Source organism: Hemiscyllium ocellatum, chromosome 5, assembly GCF_020745735.1.
Source record: "Hemiscyllium ocellatum isolate sHemOce1 chromosome 5, sHemOce1.pat.X.cur, whole genome shotgun sequence".
Taxonomy (NCBI): domain Eukaryota; kingdom Metazoa; phylum Chordata; class Chondrichthyes; order Orectolobiformes; family Hemiscylliidae; genus Hemiscyllium; species Hemiscyllium ocellatum.
In genome coordinates, this window is record NC_083405.1 from 132,434,829 (window position 1) to 132,456,189 (window position 21,361).

At 45.8% G+C, this 21,361-nt stretch overlaps 1 protein-coding gene across 1 annotated transcript; it reads right to left on the bottom strand.

The window, feature by feature from the left end:
* Positions 1-357: 357 nt before the first annotated feature.
* On the bottom strand, positions 358-20,702 carry LOC132816248 (E3 ubiquitin-protein ligase TRIM7-like). The gene is made up of 6 exons (XM_060825743.1): positions 20,250-20,702; positions 14,315-14,545; positions 12,974-12,996; positions 8,800-8,933; positions 1,439-1,854; positions 358-468 (listed from the first exon to the last, which is right to left on the bottom strand). The coding sequence occupies exons 1-6, from the start codon at positions 20,700-20,702 to the stop codon at positions 358-360; spliced, it is 1,368 nt and encodes a 455-aa protein (XP_060681726.1).
* Between the last annotated feature and the right edge of the window lie 659 nt (positions 20,703-21,361).

Below are 21,361 nucleotides of genomic sequence, written 5' to 3' on the forward strand. Positions count from 1 at the left end.
GCAATTCGAGATGTGCAATAAATGCTGTTCTGTAGCTGGCCACAGCCAGTATATTGTGAGGAAGGGTTCCCTGGACTAGGAGGCATTGCAAGATAGTGAAAAAATAAAAGTGCTGTTCTGGCCAGTAACACCCACATCCCGTGAATGGATATACAAAAAGGTGTGTCACATTTGTACTGAAAGGGTTTTTTAATAGCATACTTGCATAACTTTACGTGTTAGTAATATTGGATGTACACATAATAGTGGCGAACTGTAAATAGCATATGTAAGTGTGATTCATAAGGTTTCAATGTATTATAGGTCAAATTTCTAGGCTTCAACATGACCACCATGTTTTACAATACATTGTTGAATCTATTTATAAGCCTTGTTGAAAACAACCTCCATTTGCTGCGGAATAATTTGAACTGCATTCATGATCTTCGCTCTAAGTTCATCCAAAAGTGAGTAAACCGTGGCTTTAACCTAGCCCCATAAACAAATATGGGGTCAAGTCAGGCAAATAACTTCCCAAAGGCTCTGTCCGTATATCTCTGCCATCCTTACCCCGTCCGGTCTAAATGTGATCCCAGAGCCAAAGCAGCGTTTTTGAGTCTTAACTCTACCTCCCTCTTAAATGTGCGAGTAAAGAATGAGGTCTGCAGATGCTGGAGATCACAGCTGAAAATGTGTTGCTGATTAAAGCACAGCAGGTTAGGCAGCATCTCAGGAATAGGGAATTCGACGTTGAAGGGCTTATGCTTGAAACGTCGAATTCCCTATTCCTGAGATGCTGCCTAACCTGCTGTGCTTTAACCAGCAACACATTTTCAGCTCCCTCTTAAATGGCCCAGGCCTGTATAAAATAACAACAAAATGGAGTATCAGCTGCAGAGGGTGAAGAAGGCGGTTCATCATCATGGCCTACTCAATGAGGCAAGGTCAACAAATACTCACTTCCCAAGAACGGATTTCTTTTTTAAGAAAAACAATATTCTTAACATTAAGGAAAGGAAACATTAATAAGATTGATGGAAAGAAAATGCTTTCACTTGTGATTGTGACCGCTGGCTGATGTGCCTCACTGAATGTTTCCAACAGTCTCTACCCGTTAATGTGAGTGAAATTGCGAATCATTAAATCCTGTAGTGAGTTCAGGGGAAAGCTTGTTGCTTTTGATAGCGGCAACGAGGTGAATGACATGGACGCATTTCAGGGGAAACTAGATAACTTCAGTGAAAGGGGATGGAAATGATGAGGTGGGACAGGTCTCATGAAGAGATTAAATAGCCCAAGCTGGATGGGCTGATTGGCCCGAGTCAGTGCTGTAAAACCCTCTCTAACATCGTGTTTAACACAGTTTTATGGAGGAAATGTAGAAACAAGAGAATGCGGGAAATACAGGCTCCCTAAAAATGGTCCGAAATGTGTATAAGTGTTGGGGAGTGTCCCCCACCTGGTAAAACGACACATAGCCTGACTCATAGTCTAGCTCAACCTGGAATTTGTTGTGCAATGGCTCCTTGATGATATCAGTGTGTAGCCCGTTGTGACTGGCTGCGAGGGTGCCATGATTCAGGTGAATGCACCAAGCTTTGTTGGAGTTGGTCAGATCTGAGTTCTCGCCCTCCCTCGCTATACTCCCGTAGGCGATCCCTATGCCCCAGGCAATGCCCTCAGCCTGCACTGCCCAGGAGTGATAACCCGAGGTGAAGCTCTGGCAGCACAGGATCTGACGGTGGGTCCTGAACCGCTCCGGATTGGACGGGTAAGGCTGTAGGTCGTATCCGAACGTCAGGGAGCGGGCGTCCTCAGAGACGGTCAAGAACCAGTAGGCGGTTTTGGTATCCAGGGTGAGCCGTGCCCATTCACCTAGACAGAGAGAGAAGCAGGGAACTGTTATGATGCTAATCTGTCACCGACAGTGCCAGGTCCTTACCAGAGTGAGGTCTGTAGCACAGCAACATGGAGGTCTGAGCCCAATGTGGTTAAAGCTAGTGTCCGAGAGGGAGGACCCCCAACATCTACACTGGTTTACAAAGAGGAGGAAGCCCGAAATCTCACAGAGAGTGAGCCAAAGTGGAGGAAACTGAGCCTTTATTTTAGAATAAAGTAGAGGAAACAGGCCATTTGGCCCAAGAGAATACACACTAACCCTCTGAAGAGTAACCCACCCGGACCCATTCCTCTACCCTATATTTACCCCTGACTAATGCACCTAGCCAACATATCCTGGAACACTATGGGCAACTTAGCACGGCCAATTCACCTAACCTGCACATCTTTGGATCGTGGGAGGAAACCAGAGCACCTGGAGGGAACCTGCACAGACACGGGGAGAATATGCAAACTCCACACAGACAGTCGCCTAAGGCAGGAATTGAACCCAGGTCCCTGGTGTTGTGAGGCAGCAGTGTTAACCACTGAGCCACCACATCGCCCTTGCAGGGAGTGCACTTAAGAAAGTCTGTTGAACATTTACCTTCATTCCTTTATTTTTCCACTTAATATGAGGAAGGACTGTAATGTTAACTTTTAATTTTATTTCTTTATTTTTCTATTCATCACTAACAGCAGTAATGCTTTCCTTTTAGGTTTATTTCTTTGTGTAATTACTTGTACCTGCGTTTTGCACCTTCATACCTTTGTACCTAAGATGGTGCCATGTATGGCAACGTTGTACACTTTTCACTCCTGTATTCAAGTATATGTGACAATAAAGCTTCAATCAAACCAAATCAAATTTATATACAGCCCTCAATATAATCACACGTCTCCAACATGCCTCAAAGGAGCAAATGTAATTTGATACCAAGCCTTACAAAGAGATATCTAAGACAGGTGACCAAATGATTGGGAAATTCCACAGGTAAAGGTGGGGGGGGAGAGAGAGAGAGAACGCACAAGGGAGGGAGAGTTGACCTTTCAGGCCGTCCTATTTTCCATCAGAGCATATTGAACTGTTTCTCCTTGCAGCTGCTGCCTGACCTAGAAATGATGTTGAGGATTATGAGATCGGCCATGATCTCACTGAATGGTGCAGCAGACTCAATGGGCTGAATGGCCAATTTCTGCTCTGTTGTCTTATTGGGTTTATCCAGCTCTCCGTAAGGATGTCTACACTGGAATCCTCTTGAGTCCAGAACCTTTGACTTCACGGAGAACGTGACCAAGTGAGCCGCATCCAGTGAAGGTGGAACCAGAGCAGGTGTGTGGGAAGAAACTCAACACCAAATCGCACACACTCTGGCTCAGCCTCGGGAGATGAGGTAGGCCGCAGGTGAATGAAACTTGTGGTGTTTGCTCCCAATATGTAACTGGAAAGAGCATTCTGCTCACCCTCCCAGTCTGACAAGTCAAAGATTTACCAGATTGAGTCCTGGGATGGCAGTCTGATGCTTGAAGAGAGATTGGATCAGTTAGGACTACATTCGCTGGAGTGACAAGAATGGGGCAGGATTTCATAAAAACCAATAAAATTCTAACAGGACTAGACACAATAAATGCAGGAAAGATATTCCCACTGAGTGGGGAATCCAGAACCAGGGGATCATGGTTCAAACATAGCAATGGGCCATTTAGGACTGAGATGAGCAGAAATGTCTTTCCCCATAGAGTGGGGACCCTGTGGGATACACTACCACAGAAAGTGGTTTTTGCCAAATCAGTGATTTTTTTCAAGAAGGAGTTAGATACAGTTCTTGGGGCTAAAGGATCAAAGGGCATGGGAGAAAGCAGCAACAGGGAACTGAGTTGGATGATCAACCATGATCTTATTGAATGACGGAGCAGGCTTGAAGGGCCGAATGGTCTACTCCTGCTCCTACTTTCTAACTTTCTATGACATTGGAGGCATTCATTCGAAGAAGGTTACCTCAGAGTACAATGGGACCTTGATCAGATGGGCCAATGGGCCGAGGAGTGGCAGATGAAGTTTAATTTAGATAAATGTGAGGAGCTGCACTTTGGAAAGGCAAATCAGGGCAGGACTTATACACTTAATGGTAAGGTCCTGAGGAGCATTGCTGAACAAGGAGTCCTTGGAGTTCATGGTTCTTTGAAAGTGCAGTCACATGTAAGTAGGATAAAGAAGGTAATTTGGCACGCTTGTCTTTACTGGCCAGTGCATTGAGTATAGGAACCTGGAGGTCATGTTGTGGATGTACAGGACATTGGTTAGGTCATTTTTGGAATACTGAGTACAACTCTGGTTTCCTTCCTATCGGAAAGACGTTGTGAAACTTGAAAGGGTTCAGAAAAGATTTACAAGGATATTGCCAGAGTTGGAGGATTTGAGCTATAGGGAGAGGCTGAACAGGCCGGGGCTGTTCGCATCCAAATCATTTATATAAATGACAAAAAGTAGAGGATCCAGCACCGATCCTTGTGGTACCCCACTGGTCACAGGCCTCCAGTCTGAAAAAGGTTCCCTGTGGTAAACTAATGGAGAAAGTGAAGTCACATGGTATACAGGGTGTTCTAGATAGGTGGATAAAGAACTGGCTGAGCAACAGGCGACAGAGAGTAGTAGTTGAAGGGAGTTTCTCAAAATGGAGAAAGGTGACCAGTGGTGTTTCACAGGGATCACTGTTGTTTGTAATATACATAAATGATCTGGAAGAGGGCATTGGTGGTCTGATCAATAAGTTTGCATATGATACGAAGATTGGTGGAGTAGCAGAAAACATTGGGGACTGTCAAAGAATACAGGAGAATATAGATAGACTGGAGAGTTGGATGGAGAAGTGGCAGATGGAGTTCAATCCAGGCAAATGTGAGGTGATGCATTTTAGGAAGTCTAATTCTAGAGTGAACTACACTGTAAATGGAAGAGCCTTGGTAAAAGTTGATGAGCAGAGAGATCTAGGAGTGCAGGTCCATTGTACCCTGAAGGTTGCTGCACAGGTGGATAGAGTGGTCAAGAAGGCATATGGTATGCTTGCCGTCATTGGACGGGGTATTGAGTATAAGAGCTTGGCAGGTCGTTAAAATTGTACAAGACATTGGTTCGGTCACATTTAGAATACTGTGTATAGTTCTGGTCGCCACATTACCAAAAGGATGTGGAAGCTTTGAAGAGGGTGAAAAGAAGGTTTACAAGGATATTGCCTGGCATGGAAGGTGCTAGCTATGAAGAGAGGTTAAGTAGGTTAGGATTGTTTTCTTAGAAAAAAGGAGATTGATGGGGCACCCGATTGTGATCTACAAAAATCATGAAGGATGGATAGAGACAAGCTTTATCCCACGGTGAGATTTTTATAATGAGAAATCACGCGTTCAAGGTGAGAGGAGAGATGTTTAAGGAGGATACATGCAGTAAGTACTTTACACAGAGGGTGGTAGGTGCCTGGAACGCGTTGCCTACAGAGGTAGTAGAGGCAGGCATGGTAGATTCATTTAAGGTGTGTCTGGACAGATGCTTGAGTAGGCGGGCAGTAAAGTGATACAGATATTTAGGAATTGACCGACAGGTTTAGACAGTGGATTTAGATTGGCACAGGCTTGGAGGGCCTGCAGCAGTTCAAGATGGCAGCTCACCCCCACCTTCTCAAGGGACAACTAGGGACAGGCAATAAATGCTGGGCCCAGCCAGTGACATCCAGGTCCCACGAGCATAAAAAAAGATTACAAACAGATCCTAAACCAGTAGAGCCCTGAAGCTATTGTTGGCTGTTTCAAAGAGTTAGTTAGTCCCAGCAAACATTAGAATAGAAGAATGAGTAGACCATTCGGCCCATTGAAAGAGCTCTGTCTTTTAATATGACCATGGCCAAAATTCGGCTTCAGTTCCGCTTTCTCACTTGGGAACTGTGAGTTGTCGGCTCTGGTTCAGTTGGTTGCACTGTCACCTCCCAGTTTAGAAGGTTGAGGTGGGTTCAAATTCCCCTCTGACACTTGAACACAGAACTATAGGTCAAAGGTGCAACACCAAGTTGACGATGCTGCTGCTCTGCTTAGATGCTGAACTGAGGCCCCTCTCATGTGGATGTCGAAGACCCTGTGGCACTATTTCAGAGAAATGTTCTCCCTGGTGTCCTGGATAACATTTATCCCTCAATCAGCATCTCAGGAAATGGGTTATTTACTTGTTAACACATTGCTACCTGTGGGATCTTGCTGTGTACCAAGTGCCTGTTACATGTCCTCGACTGTTCTGGGGGAGAGGTTGGTTTGGCTGGGCCTGTATTCACTAGGGTTTAGAATGATGAGCGGCACGGTGGCACAGTGGTTAGCACTGCTGCCTCACAGCGCCTGAGACCCGGGTTCAATTCCCGACTCAGACGACTGTCTGTGTGGAGTTTGCACGTTCTCCCCGTGTCTGCGTGGGTTTCGTCCGGGTGCTCCGGTTTCCTCCCACAGTCCAAAGATGTGCGGGGTCAGGTGAATTGGCCATGCTAAATTGCCCGTAGTGTTAGGTAAGGGGTAAATGTAGGGGTATGGGTGGGTTGCGCTTCGGCAGGTCGGTGTGGACTTGTTGGGCCGAAGGGCCTGTTTCCACACTGTAAGTAATCTAATCTGATTGAAATGTACACAGTTCTAACAGGGCTGGACAGACTTGCTGCAGGAAGGATATTACCCCTGGGTGGGACAGTCTAGAATCGGGGGACACAGTCTCAGGATACAGGGTGGACAATTTAGGACTGAGATGAGGAAAGATTTCTTCACTCAGAGTGTGGCTGACTACGGAGGCCTAGTCACTGAGTATATTCCGGAAAGTGATTGATTCATTTGTAGACTTGAAAGGAAAGAGAGTCCATGAAGAGAAGGCAGGAGTACAGCACTGAGGCAGAGGATCAGCCATGATTGCACAGAATGGCGAAGTAGGGCTGAATGGCCTACTCCTGCTCTGAAATCTACGTTACATTACAACAGTGATCACGGGCAGGACCTCACACTGCACTACAGTGACCTTCCCTGCCCCAAACTGACTGACTGACTGACTGAGTGGGAGTAAAAGCTTAGAGATGTAGGGGGTGGTGTTAACAGGCCGGGGATGGGGGACGGGTCAGACCTCTCCCACAGGATGTCTCGGCCATGAGAGATTGTCCGGTAGCAGCAATGGGTGCTGCTGGGAATCTGGGCATCTACGCAAAGGTGAACAAGGGAGGCCGGAGTGAGACATATCCCCAGCTTTTAGAGATTAAAGAGATCAAGACCTCCCTCAAAAGAACAGCCACCCTCAAGAGGCAGTGGAAACCAAATATTTTTAAGCTGAGGTAGATGGATTCAAGAGAGGCTATTCAATAAGATCTGATTACTCCTTTTTTCAGTCTTTCAACCCTCCTCCCTTTGCTTATCAAGAATTTACTACCTTTGCCTTGAGGTAGGACTCTGTTTCCTCTACTTTTCGGACATGTATTCTCCTCATCTCTGTCCTAAACGGGCGAAGCCTTATTCTGAAAGGGTGACCCTCATCCTAAAGGGAGGTTAGGTGGGGAGATGGAAAACAGTGGCTCAGGGGTTAGCACTGCTGCCTCACAGCGCCAGGATTCCCAGGCTTGATTCCACTCTTGGGTGACAGGCTGTGTGAGGTTTGCACATTCTCCCCGTGTCTGCGTGGGTTTACTCTGGGTGCGCCGGTTTCCTCCCACAATCCAAAGATGTGTAGGCCAGATGAATTGGCCATGCTAAATTGCCCAATGTATTCATGGATAAATGAGGTGCTGCATTTTCTGAAAGCAGATTTTAACAGGACTTATACACTTAATAGTAAGGTCCTAGGGAGTGTTGCTGAACAAAGAGACCTTGGAGTGCAGGTTCATAGCTCCTTGAAAGTGGAGTCGCAGGTAGATAGGATAGTGAAGAAGGCATTTGGTATGCTTTCTTTTATTGGTCAGAGTATTGAGTACAGGAGTTGGGAGGTCATGTTGCAGCTGTACAGGACATTGTTTAGGTCACTGTTGGAATATCGTGTGCAATTCTGGTCTCCTTCCTATCGGAAAGATGTTGTGAAACTTGAAAGGGTTCAGAAAAGATCTACAAGAATGTTGCCAGAGTTGGAGGGTTTGAGCTATAAGGAGAGGCTGAACAGGCTGGGGCTGTTTTCCCTGGAGCGTCGAAAGCTGAGGGGTGACCTTATAGAGGTTTATAAAAACATGAGGGGCATGAATAGGATAAATAGGCAAAGTCTTTTCCCTGAGATGGGGGAGTCTAGAACTAGAAGGCATAGGTTGAAGGTGAGGGGGAAAGATATAAAAATGACCTAAGGGGCGATTATTTTATGCAGAGGGTGGCACATGTATGGAATGAGCTGCCAGAGGATGTGGTGGAGGCTGGTACAATTGCACCATTTAAAAGGCATCTGGATGGGTTTATGAATAGGAAGGGTTTGGAGGGATATGGGCCGGGTGCTGGCAGGTGGGACTAGATTGAGTTGGGATATCTGGTCAGCCTGGACGGGTTGGACCGAAGGGTCTGTTTCCGTCCTGTACATCCCTATGACTCTCTGACTCTATTGCATCACCCTCCAGACATGTGCCTTGTAGATGGTGGACAGGCTTTGGGGAGTCAGGAAGGGAGTTACTCACTGCAGGATTCCCAACCTCTGACCTGCTCTTGTGTTTATTGGTGAGCTTCTGGTCAATGGTAACCCCAGGATGTTGATAGTGAGGGATTCAGTGAAAATAACACTATTGAATGTCGAGGGACAGGCTGTCTATGTTGACGAATCTGTATCTATCTCTGTCTGACTGGCTGTATCCATTTATATTTCAGCCTTTGCTAGCGTCTACCTCCTTTCTTCCACTGTTCAAGGACTCTGCCCAGACATGAACAAGTTGTAGGATGTTCATATTTATCCAGGCTTCAATTTCTTACCTATCATGTTCAGTATGATTGAGTAATATGCCATCGATTTATCGATCAGCACCTTGACTTGCTCAGATATAGCACGGATGTTCAGCATATCCCTCTGATTGCTGAGTGGTTTCTGGTCCTGAAGCTCTCTTGCCCTGGGATGGAAGAGGAAACATTGTCTTTGCTTCAGACAAGAACAATGTGCTCTTACACAGCGACTTTCATACCGCTTTGAGGTGTGTCGCAAAAATACGGTCAGCATCAATTTGGTAGCGCTCTGTTTTTGGAAATACAGCGCAGAATCAGCGAGTGACGGACTTCAACGAAATCATAGAACATAGAAAAATACAGCGCAGTACAGGCCCTTCGGCCCTCGATGTTGCGCCGATCCAAGCCCACCTAACCTTCACTAGCCCACTATCCTCCATATGCCTATCCAATGCCTGTTTAAATGCCCATAAAGAGGGAGAGTCCAACACTGTTACTGGCAGGGCATTCCATGAACTCACGACTCGCTGAGTAAAGAATCTACTCCTAACATCTGTCCTATACCTACCACCCCTTAATTTAAAGCTATGCCTCCTTGTAATGTCTGACTCCATTGAAATCAGAAGTGACTGGAAAAGCTCAGCAGGTTCAGGTCCCCGAAAGGTTAACTCTGATCTCTCTTCACAGCTGAGCGTTTCTAGCAGCTTCTGTTTTTGTTTCTGATTTACAGCATTCGCAGTTCTTCAGGCTTTTATTTAGTGATAGATTACAAATGCCACTTGTCCCTCTGTATCTGTGAAACATCCTTCAAAACACATTCACCCCATCACACTGCTCTGAGCTCCAGAGACCTGCACATGTTCCCATTTCCCTTTGATCAACTTCACTTCCATGACCTTTGCAAGCAGGGAATTTCAAATTAAGAGATGATCTGATTGAATTTTTTTTATCCACTCATGGGACCGGGGCATTGCTGGCTGCATTTATTGCCCATCTTTAGTTGTCCATGAGAAGGTGGTGGTGAGCTAAATGATGTACTTTGATTCATTTGTAGGGTGTGGGAATCCCTGGCAAGACTGGCATTTACCGCCCATCCTTAACAAGATAGTGCCGAGCCATTGAATTGAACCACGACAGTCCTTTTGATGTGGGTACAGCCATAGAGCTTTCAGGTCACAGTTTTGTCATAGTGACAATGAAGGAAGAGCAATACAGAAATTCCAGTTCAGTTCCAACTGAGAAAAAAAACCTACATCCTCACCAATCCACAGGCACTTGTCTCCATGGAAATATGGTGGGAGTGATGCCACACCGTTGATATGGAGCTACAGTCCCATCTTCTACTTGAGGATGGACTTTGGACAGATCCAGCAACTCAAAACTCAGCCTCCAGGAGGCACTGTGGGCCGCCAGCAGCAACAGGATCGTACTTGAATGCAATCTGTAACCTCAGAGCCTGGCCTTTCCCACACGTTATTACCATCAAGATGGGATATTAATCATGGCTCAGTGAAGAGGGCAAGGAAACACTCGAAGCAACACCTCAGACGTTGGACTACAGGAGGCCACTCAGCCCATCAAATCTATCAATGATCTGATGACCCTCCACTCCACTTTCCTGTTTTTTTTCTCCATAACCCTTCCTAATTAAAAATCCGTCTGTCTCAGTCTTGATTATACTCAACAACCCAGCCTTCACATCTCTGTCTTAAATGGCGTACCTAAAAATGAGGTATCAACCTAGTGAAGCTACCAAACAGGTCTCCTTGTGTGCCAAACGGCTTATGTAGCAAGTGATAGACAGAACTAAGTGATCTCACAGCCAATGGGTCAGATCTAAGCTCTAAAGTCTTGCCACATAGAGTCATAGAGATGTACAGCATGGAAACAGACCCTTCGGTCCAACCCGTCCATGCCAACCAGATATCCCAAACCAAACTAGTTCCACCTGCCTGCACCCGGCCCATATCCCTCCAAACCCTTCCTATTCATATACCCATCCAAATGCTTTTTAAATGCTGTATTTGTACCAGACTCCACCACTTCCTCTGGCAGCTCATTCCAAACACACACCACCCTCTGCATAAAAATGTTGCCCCTTAGGTTCCTTTTATATCTTTCCCCTCTCGCCCTAAATGTATGCCCTCTAGTTCTAGACTCCCTCAACCCACGGAAAATACTTTGTCTATTTATCCTATCCATGCCCCTCATGATTTTATAAACCTCTATGAGGTCACCCCTCAGCCTCCGATGCTCCAGGGAAAACATCCCCAGCCTCTCCCTATAGCTCAAATCCTCCAACTCTGGCAACATCTTTGTAAATCTTTTCTGAACCCTTTCAAGTTTCACAACATCCTTCCAATAGGAAGGAGACCAGAACAGCACACAATATTCCAACAGTGGCCTAACCAATGTCCTGTACCGCCGCAACATGACCTCCCAACTCCTGTACTCAATACTCTGACCAATAAAGGAAAGCATACCAAATGCCTTCTTCACTATCCTATCTACCTGCGACTCCACTTTCAAGGAGCTATGAACCTGCACTCCAAGGTCTCTTTGTTCAGCAACACTCCCTCGGACCTTACTATTAAATGTATAAGTCCTGCTAAGATTTGCTTTCCCAAAATGCAGCACCTCACATTTATTTAAATTAAACTCCATCTGCCACTTCTCAGCCCATTGGCCCATCTGATCAAGATCCCGTTGTAATCTGAGGTAACCTTCTTCGCTGTCCACTTCATCTTCAATTTTGGTGTCATCAGCAAAATTACTAACTATACCTCTTATGCTCACATCCAAATCATTTATATAAATGATGAAAAGTAGTGGACACAGCGCTGATCCTTGTGGCACTCCACTGGTCATAGGCCTCCAGTCTGAAAAACAACCCTCCACTACCACCCTCTGTCTTCTACCTTTGAGTCACTTGTGTTTCCAAATGGCTAGTTCTCCCTGTATTCCATGAGATCTAACCTTGCTAACCAGTCTCCCGTGGGGAACCTTGTCAAACGCCTTACTGAAGTCCATATAGATCATATCTATTGCTCTGCCCGCATCAATCCTCTTTGTTACTTCTTCAAAAAACCCAAACAAGATTTTTACAGTTGTGAATGGTGGTGGACAATTAAACAACTCACTGGAGGAGGAGGCTCCACAAATATCCACCTCCTCAATGATGGAAGGCCCAGCACATCAGAGCAAAAGATAAGGCTGAAGCTTTCACAGTAATCTTCAGCCAGAAGTGCTGAGGGGATGGTCCATCTCGGCCTCCCCCAGTGGTCCCCAGCATCACAGATCCCAGTCTTCAGCCAATTCCATTCACTCCACGTGATATCAAGGAATGGTTAGAGACACTGCATACTGCAAAGGCTATGGGCCCTGACAACATTCCGGCAATAGTACTGAAGGCTTGTGCTCCAGAACTTGCTGCTCCCCTATCCAAGCTGTTCCAGTACAGTTATATCTTGTTATTCAGTCGGTAATGTGAATAATTGCCTAGGTATGTCCTGTACAGAAAAAGCAGGACAAATCTAACCCAGCCAATTACCACGCTATCAGTCTACTCTCGATCATCAGTAAAGTGATGGAAGGTGTCATCAACAGGGCTATCAACAGCACTTGCTCAGCAATAACTTGCTCAGTGACACCCATTGAGGATAGGGTTATTTATAGAGCCTCCTCCTGTTAGTCATTTAATTGTCCACCACAATTAATAATAGTGGCTGGCCATACCATTGGTTGTGGGATCACTTAACCTTGATTATTTCAGACTGCTTCCGTTATTAATTTTGTTTGATGGCCCCACCAGGTTGACACCTCATCTTCAGGGATGCCTGGTGCTGCTCTTTGCATACCCTCCTGCAATCTTATTGAACCAGGGGTGATCCCCTGGCGTGATGGTAATGGTTGAGTGAGGGATATGCCGGGCCATGAGGTTACAGATTGTGCTGGAGTACAGTTCTGCTGCTGTTGGTGGCCCACAGCGCCTCAGCGATGCCCAGAGTTAAGTTGCTAGATCTGTTTGAAGTCTATCCCATTTAGCATGGGGATTGTGCCACACAACATCATGGAGGGTATTCTCAATGTGAAGGCAGAACCATAGCTTCATGAGGACTGTTCAGGGACCTGAGCAACTATTCCAATATTCCAGGGCACAGTCCTGAGCTGTAAGTCAGTACTAACTGTTCAACTAAATGAAACTTACTTTGAAAGGAGCTGTTTAGATTTCTGTAGGGGAGAAAGAGAAATAAGTTAGAGCATTAAATTAACACATCGAAATAAAAGAACATTAGTCTCATATTAGAGTGTTGTCTCCCAGAGTAAGTGGTGGACGTGTTTGTCAAAGTTTCTTAATCGTCATTCACAGAATGTGAGTTCTGCTGTCAAACAGTTTTTGCTCATCCCATGTCTCAGTGTCTCAGTGTCTCAGTGGTTAGCACTGCTATCTCACAACACCAGGGACTCAGTGACATGTTTACATTCCTGATGAAGGGCTTATGCTCGAAACGTCGAATTCCCTATTCCTGAGATGCTGCCTAACCTGCTGTGCTTTAACCAGCAACACATTTTCAGACATGTTTACATAGCCAGTTCCCATTATAAATTTGGATAAAGTAATTCACAATGGGAATTTAAAAATATTGATGCACAAATGTCAGTAAAATCAAGTTCAGATTTTGTATGCAGAAAATACTTTAGTTTTTTTTTTAAAAAACTAATTCATGGGATATCATTGGCTAGGCTAACATTTATTCCAATGATGTGGAGATGCCGGTGTTAGACTGGGGTGTACAAAGTTAAAAATCACACAACACCAGGTTATAGTCCAACAGGTTTAATTGGAAGCACACTTGCTTTCAGAGCGACGCTCCTTCATCAGGTGGTTTTGGGATATTTGATGAAGGAGCAGCGCTCCGAAAGCTAGCGCTTCCAATTAAACCTGTTGGACTATAACCTGGTGTTGTGTGATTTTTAAATTTGTTCCAATAACATTCAGTTGACTTGAAAACAAAAAAATGCTGGCGATCACAGCGGGTCAGGTAGCTTCTGTGGAGAGAGGGCAAAATAACATTTTGAGTGCAGATGACACTTCAGTAGTTAGTAGGCCTCCCGTGGTATTACATTTGGCAGACAAGCCCAGTCTAATTTTCGGGTACAGATATTACAGGGTATAGTGAGCTATTCAGTTCTTATTTTGAGGTCATTTTTGTCCTCAATGTATACATCTGCATGACAAACTCCAGTGGTCACATGGCCTCAAACATCTTGCCTTGCTGTAATTACCACATCCAACCAGTGGTGGCAGAAAAGTGCCCCCACTGAGAGGAGGACATCTTTACAAAGATGGTTTCCATTCTAAATATGGTCCTGGCAGTAGTACAGAGGGACCTCAATTATTCGGCGTTCGATTAACCAAATTTCGGATTATCCGAACAAAATTGCAAAGTCCTGATCCTTGGCTAACTATGCTATCCGACATTCGATGAACGGAACAAAATACTCCCTGCCCGTGTCCTTCGGATAATCAAGGTTTCTCTGCAGTTACCTGGAAAAATGACAGACGATCGCCTTGTGTCAGACTCTGGGCCTCATCATCTATCAGTTTGATCAAATCCATCTTTTCATTTAATGTTTTTGAACAATAGCTGCTCTGAGCTGTCAGTCGGACTCCTTCCTCATCAATCATTTTCAGCACATTCTCTTCATCCTCCTCCAGGTTCTTCCTCCACTCGGAGAACTTCTTCGAAATGTTTCCTTGCAGCCGATTGATCTGCATCTGAAATTTCAATTCATGATCCGATTGTTAGGTCTAATTCAAAGGTTGTCGGAGGTCGATGGAGAAAAGCTGTTACCTGGTTGGGTGGGGGAACATCCGAAACATGAGTGGGGGTGAGGGTGAGCATTAAAGTTAGAGCTAGATCCCTCAGGGGTGAGATCAGGAAGCAGTGCTTCATGCAAAGAGTAGGGAAAACTAGGACTACTCATCTCCAAAACTCCTTTAGATGTTGGAGTACTCTTGTGAGAAAGATCACTAGCCTAAAATATTGTCACTCTTTTTCTCTCCTCAGAAATTGCCTGACATATTGGAAATTTCCAGCTATTTCTATTTTTTATTTCAGTTTTCTAGCATCTACAATGTTTTTAGCTAGGTTCGAACCCCAGCATGGTGACCAGGGGACTTTAAATTTGATAATATAATGAAACTGGAATCACTTGCTGGACTTAGTAATAATGATCTTGGAGCTACTGGATTGTGGTAACAACCCATCTGATAAAAAAATGTCATTGAGGAAGGGGAATTTCTGCCCTTACCCAGTCTGACCTACAATCGGGCACAAATTCACAGCAAAATGGCTGACTCTGAACTACCATGGCTGAGTGATTGCTCAGGGTTAGTTCAGTTGCTGGGCAGCTAGTTTGCGACACAGGGTGATGCCAATAATTAGATTAGATTATTCTGATTAGATTACTTACAGTGTGGAAACAGGCCCTTCGGCCCAACAAGTCCACACCGACCCGCCGAAGCGCAACCCACCCATACCCCTACATTTACCCCTTACCTAACACTACGGGCAATTTAGCATGGCCAATTCACCTGACCTGCGCATCTTTGGACTGTGGGAGGAAACCGGAGCAAACCCACGCAGACACGGAGAGAACGTGCAAACTCCACACAGTCAGTCGCCTGAGGCGGGAATTGAACCCAGGTCTCAGGCGCTGTGAGGCAGCAGTGCTAACCACTGCGCCACCGTGCCACCCACATTTGAGATGTAAAGAGAGGCCCGAAAGGTTGGAACCTTTCTTCCTGGAGCGTTGGACGCTATGAGGTGACCTTTTCGAGATTTACAAAATCGTGAGAGGCATGGATAAGGCGAATAGTCAAGGTCTTTTTCCAAGGGCACAGGAGCCCAAAACTAAAAGGCAAAGATTTAAGGTGAGAGGAGAAAGATGTATGAGGGACCCAAGGAGGCAATGTTTTCATGCAGAATGTGGAGCTGCCTGAGGAAGTGTAGAACTAGGTACAATTACAACAGTTAAAATTCATTTGGACAGGCACATGAATAGGAAAGGTTTAGAGAGATATGGGCCAAACACAAGCAAATGGGATTTGTTCAGTTCAGGATAAGCTGGACCGAAACGTCTACTTCTGTGCAACACGACACTACGACTCTCTGATTCTGTGAATGTCAATTGCCACTTGTTGGCCCAAGGCTGGATGTTGTTGCTTTGGACATGGACTGTTTGAGTATCTGAGGAGTTGTAAATGGTGCTGAACATTGTGCAATTATCGATGAACATCCCCACTTCTACTCTCCTAAGATTCCCTGAAGGTATTTAATTGGTGCTACATTAAAAGTTAAGCAGGAAATAAAAGCTCATGGTGTAGGGTGTAACATATTAGCTGGCTGGCAGAGAAGTGAAATGAGTGAGAGGTAAGTGGGTGTGTGTTCACATGTAACAACATGGAAGTGTGCAGGCATGTGTGCATTTGTGTGCATGTGAATGTGAGTGCGTCTGCACGATTATTTGTGTGTGTGAATGTATATGTGCAAGTGTGTCTGTCTGTGTATGTGAGTCTGTGTGTCTGTGTGTGAGAGTGGGTCTGTGTGTGTGTCTATGTGTGACAGTGCATCTGTGTGTGTGGCTGTGTGTGTGTCTACATGTGTGTGTGAGAGTGTGTCTGTGTGAGAGTATGTCAGTGTGTGTGAGAGTGTGTCTGTGTGTGTGTGTCAGTGTGTGTGTGAGTGTGTCTGTGTGAGAGTGAGTCTGTGTGTGTGTCTGTGTGTGTGTGTCTGTATTTGTGTGTGAGAGTGTGTCTATGTGTGAGAGTGTGTCAGTGTATGTGTGTTAATATGTGAGAGTGTGTCTGTGTGTGTCTGTATGTGAGTGCGCCTGTGTCTATATGTGAGAGTGTGGCTGAGTGTGACTATGTGTGAGAGTGTATATGTGTGTGTGTCTGTGTCTATGTTGTGAGAGTGTGTCTGTGAGTGAGTCTGTGTGTGAGTGTGAGTGTGTGTGTGTCTGTGTCTATGTGTGAGAGTGTGTCTGTGTGTGAGTGTGTGTGTGTGTCTGTGTCTATGTGTGTGTGTGTCTTGTGTGAGAGTGTGTCTGTGTGAGAATGGGTCTGTGTGTGTGTCTGCATGTGTGTGTGTGTGTGTATGTGAGAGTGTGTGTGTATGTCTGTGAGAGTGTGTGCGTGTGTGTGTCTGTGTGTGTATGTGAGAGTGTGTGTGTATGTCTGTGAGAGTGTGTGCGTGTATGTGTCTGTGTGTGTTTATGTGTCTACCTTCAATTCATCTTCTGATTTTTGGAGATCCTGGTATTTGAAGTGATAACTTTGTTGAGTTTGCAGAATACTCCTCACGCTGTTTAGTAGTTTTCTCTGCAAAGAGAGTAAATAATATTTCAATGTGAACTTTAATGTAAGACATGATTCATTTGTCATCACTGAGTCACTTACAGATAGAAAAAAACATTCAAGGATGTCCCTCAGGGTTACCAACTCTCCAGAATTGGTCTGGATACCTCAGAGCAAGAGCAAAAATTGTGTAGGATCTTCATATTTCTTTTAATAATAATGTTACATAAAATAGGAATAAACAGATATTCCAAAGATCGAGTAGAGAATCTCCAGCCACTCACATCAGTCATTCCAAATGTGAAGGGAGGTTAAGGTTAAAGAAAGATGACATGTTATTCACATGGAGTCAAGCCTGTGCTTTACACCTGATTATGGAAATCTTCTGTCTGTGGGATCCCTGACACGTTAGGATTACCATCTGCAAAAGACAGCCTTTCCTCCAGAGAGGACATGTTCGACTCCTCCAGCTGCTCTGCTTGATGTCCTCCTGCACCATCACCACTTACTGCTGGAGGCTCCATTACAACAAGTTGAATGGTAGCCTAATAACATGTTTATTCAGGAATGGCTATTCCGCATGGCTAGCAGAATTGCTTTCTAATTGGCTCTGGGAAGGTAGAACATCGTGAGGATTGACACGCTTTGTGGCCCAATGGTGGGAGGATTAGGGGCAGGAAGTCATGTGACAAAGTCCCTGGAATGCCCCCTAATCAGAGTTGGCACCACAGCAGCTGGACTGAAACTGAGGAGGTTCAGGGCACCAGAGCATCACTTGACCCTTTGTTGACCCATTGTGCCAGCTGTTCAACTGACTAATAGAAACATAGAGTTATTCAGCATGAAAACAGACCCTTCAGTCCAACTCATCTGTGCCAACCAGCCATTCCAATCTGACCTAGTCCCATTTGCAGGCATTTGGCTACAGTAGAAGGGTCACTGGACCCAAGGCATTAACTCTAATTTCTCTCCACAGATGCTGCCAGATCTGCTGAGCTTTTCAGCAATTTCTGCTTTTGTTGTTATTGTTCTGGAGACCCAGGTTCGGATCCCCCCACGGCAGGTGGTAGAATTCAATAAAAATCTGGAGTCAGGAGTCTAACAGTGACCAGGGAACCATTACCAATTGTCGAGAAAAAAACCCATGTGGTTCATTAATGTCCTTCAGGGAAGGAAATCTGCCATTCTCACATGGTCTGGCCGACCTGTGACTCCAGAACCACAGCAATGTGGTTGACTCTTAACTGCCCTCTGGGCAACTAGGGATGGGCAATAAATGCTGGTTGAGCCAGTGACGCCCAATTCCTGCAAACAAATGTATTTTAAAAAGGGTCATGTGTAGACCAGACTTGGTAAAGATGCAGATTTCCTTCCCTGAAGGTCACCAGTGAATCGATGGATTTTAATGGTGTAGATGAGGCAGGTTTTCAATTTTAAATAATTGCACTTATGTTTTAGCCAGATGCTGTGGTGAGATGTGGGTTTACACCGAGTCTCTAGATCACGAGTCCAGTGACATTACCATCACGCCTCAAAGTTAGCTACAGGATTGGAGTCAAGGGGAGGGGAGGAAATTGCTGGATTCCAAGGTGGTGTGTTTCTCCCCAGCAGCCTGGGCCTTGCTCCCACGTGGAGACCTGGGCTGGTTTGCACGGCTACTCCTCCCTCTGGTGACTAGGGGAGCACAGAGGGAACATACCCCACACAGGGTGGGAATTCCCTCAGATTTCTCATTCAGTCCCTGGTTGAATGGCAGTGAGTATGTGAGGGGGTGTATCTGAGGATGACAGAGAGGAAGGTGTGGGCTGGGAATTGGCAAGGATGTAGTTTTCACAGGGCTGGTGCCAAGCTGGGTTTGGGCAGCTGGAGGGCAATGGGATGTGCCCTGAAGTGGGATGGACAGAGATTGGAGTCCTGGGCTGCCGGGTGAAGGGGGTAACAGATCCCCTTGGCCAGGGAGGGAAGGCTATGGTGGCTTTGAGAGAATTAGATTTCCCGGTGAGAAGGGCGAGTGTCCCACAGTCCTGTCTTCCAGCTAAGATACACCGCACTGTCACTCGACAATTATTAGGTAAAAGCAATGACTGCAGATGCTGGAAACCAGATTCTGGAGTAGAGTGGTGCTAGAAAAGCACAGCAGTTCAGGCAGCATCCTGCTCCTCGGATGCTGCCTGAACTGCTGTGCTTTTCCAGCACCACTCTATTTGATCATTATTAGCCATAGCTTCCCCAGCTCCCAGCTCTATTACTCTGGGAGCTTTATAGAGCTGTGGCTGGGCGGGATCTCATCGAGCAGAGGGTCAGAGCTCTGGGATGCTCGACGTGTCTGTCCTCTTGACCCATAGAAACAAGGGCAAGGTTAAACCACTTGAGCAGAGTCTACTATAACTTTAGCTCCAATTCCTCTTTCCTGCCTCACACTATTGGAAACTCAACCTTGAAGACATTCTATACCCCAGCCCCCAGTGAGAGAAAGAATTCCATAGACTAAAAACCTCAATCAGAAAACATCTTTTCTCATCTCTGCCTTCAATGGCTTATTCTGAAACAGGACTCCTTGGTCCAGACTCCCCCATGGAGTAAAACATCCCCTCAGCATCCGCCTCTCAAATTCTTTGTCCAATACAGTCCACACTATCTTCACCCTTGTCAACACCATTTCTCTCTCTAAAATATCCTTTCATTCAGCTCATGGAATCTAACAGCACAGGGGGAGGCCATTCAGTCTGTTGTGTCCGTACTGGTTTGTTGTCAGGATATTCTCATTTGTCCTGCTGTTTCCCCAGTGTCCTTGGCAAAACCCTCGCCTTTTCAAGGCTTGTTCATTTCCTTTTTAAGGTCACTTTTCAAATACTTTCGACTGTAACTTCCGGAATTTTCTAGACTTTCCTAAACCAAGGTGTAAAAAGAAACTTCTCTGAATCCTGCCTCTGCTACTTTGTAAATTCTTTTCAGTCTTTGTGTGTGCTCTTGTTACTGACCCTCTGGTGTGGTAACTGGGGGATGATAGTGCCTCTCATGGTGACCTGCACCCTAACTCCATGGTTTTAAAGATCCCAATTGAATCTCCCTCCATCCCTGTTTCCCAAAGACACTGCAGAACTTTATTCCTCTCACTCACCTTAATCTCAGCCGCTGCCTTTTCCAAGCTGAGCAGGGAGTGGGTTTTGTGTTTGCCCGTTATTGTACACGGCCCACACACACACTCTCCATCGTCTTCACAGTAAAACTCCAGAGGCTCCTTGTGTTCACGGCACTGTCTCTCTATCAGATCACTGGGAAGTTTGGCCACAGGCGCACCTACGCTCACCACCTGAGGTTCCCCTCCAGGTAAGGGGAGCTTGGCCATGAGGGCAGAGGCAGCTGCTTCCTCAGGCTGGCTTGCCCCATCCGGCCTGGGCTCCGAGACCAACGGATTGGCACACACTGGGCAGTCCAGTCTACCCTTGGCCTGGGAATCTTCAATACAGTTTGAGCAAAGGTAATGGCCACAGGGCAGTGCGTCAGAGTCGGGGAATGGGCAGTGGCAGAAGGCACAAGTTGGCTGCTCCTCGGTTATGCCCATTTCCTCCATCCTTAGTGAAACCTCGGGGAGAGGTTTGACACAGTGCAGCGGGGAGAGTGTAACCAGCAGCAGCAGTCTGCAGTCCGACTGACTGGGAGGGACTGAACTCTGTCTGTTACACTCTCGAGATTCACTCCAACTACAGATTAACCCTTCGTCAGCTGCAGCAGATTAACCAGGCTGCAGTTAAAGACCTCAGATGCTGAAATCAAAACAGCAAGTGCTGAAGAAACCCAGAAACTTGGGGGGAGAGAGAGAGAGACAGTTAGTGATCCAAGTCCAACTCTTCTTCAGAACATGTTGAGAAGTTGGGTTTTACGCTCTGGAGGAAGGTGGGGAGGAACAATTTTTACACTGGAGGCCTGTGATCAGCGGTGTTCCGCAAGGATCGGTGCTGGGTCCACTGCTGTTCATCATTTATATGAAAGATTTGGATGTGAACATAAGAGGTACAGTTAGTAAGTTTGCAGATGACATCAAAATTGGAGATGTAGTGGACAGTGAAGAGGGTTACCTCAGAGTATAACAGGATCTTGATCAGAGGGAACCAACAGGCTGAGGAATGGCAGATGGAGTTTAATTTAGATAAATGTGAGGTGCTGCATTTTGGGAAAGCAAATTTTAGCAGGACTTACACATTTAATGGTAAGGTACTAGAGAGTTTTGGG

Bases quoted from the DNA above. Each gene is read 5' to 3' on its own strand.
- LOC132816248 (XM_060825743.1), bottom strand. From the start codon at position 20,702: ATGGAGGAAATGGGCATAACCGAGGAGCAGCCAACTTGTGCCTTCTGC. The intron at 12,997-14,314 runs GTAACTGCAGAG...TCTCCCCTACAG, and splicing joins ATCGTCTGTCATTTTTCCAG to AAATCTAAACAGCTCCTTTC. The intron at 1,855-8,799 runs GTAAGAAATTGA...CTCTCTGTCTAG, and splicing joins AATCATACTGAACATGATAG to GTGAATGGGCACGGCTCACC.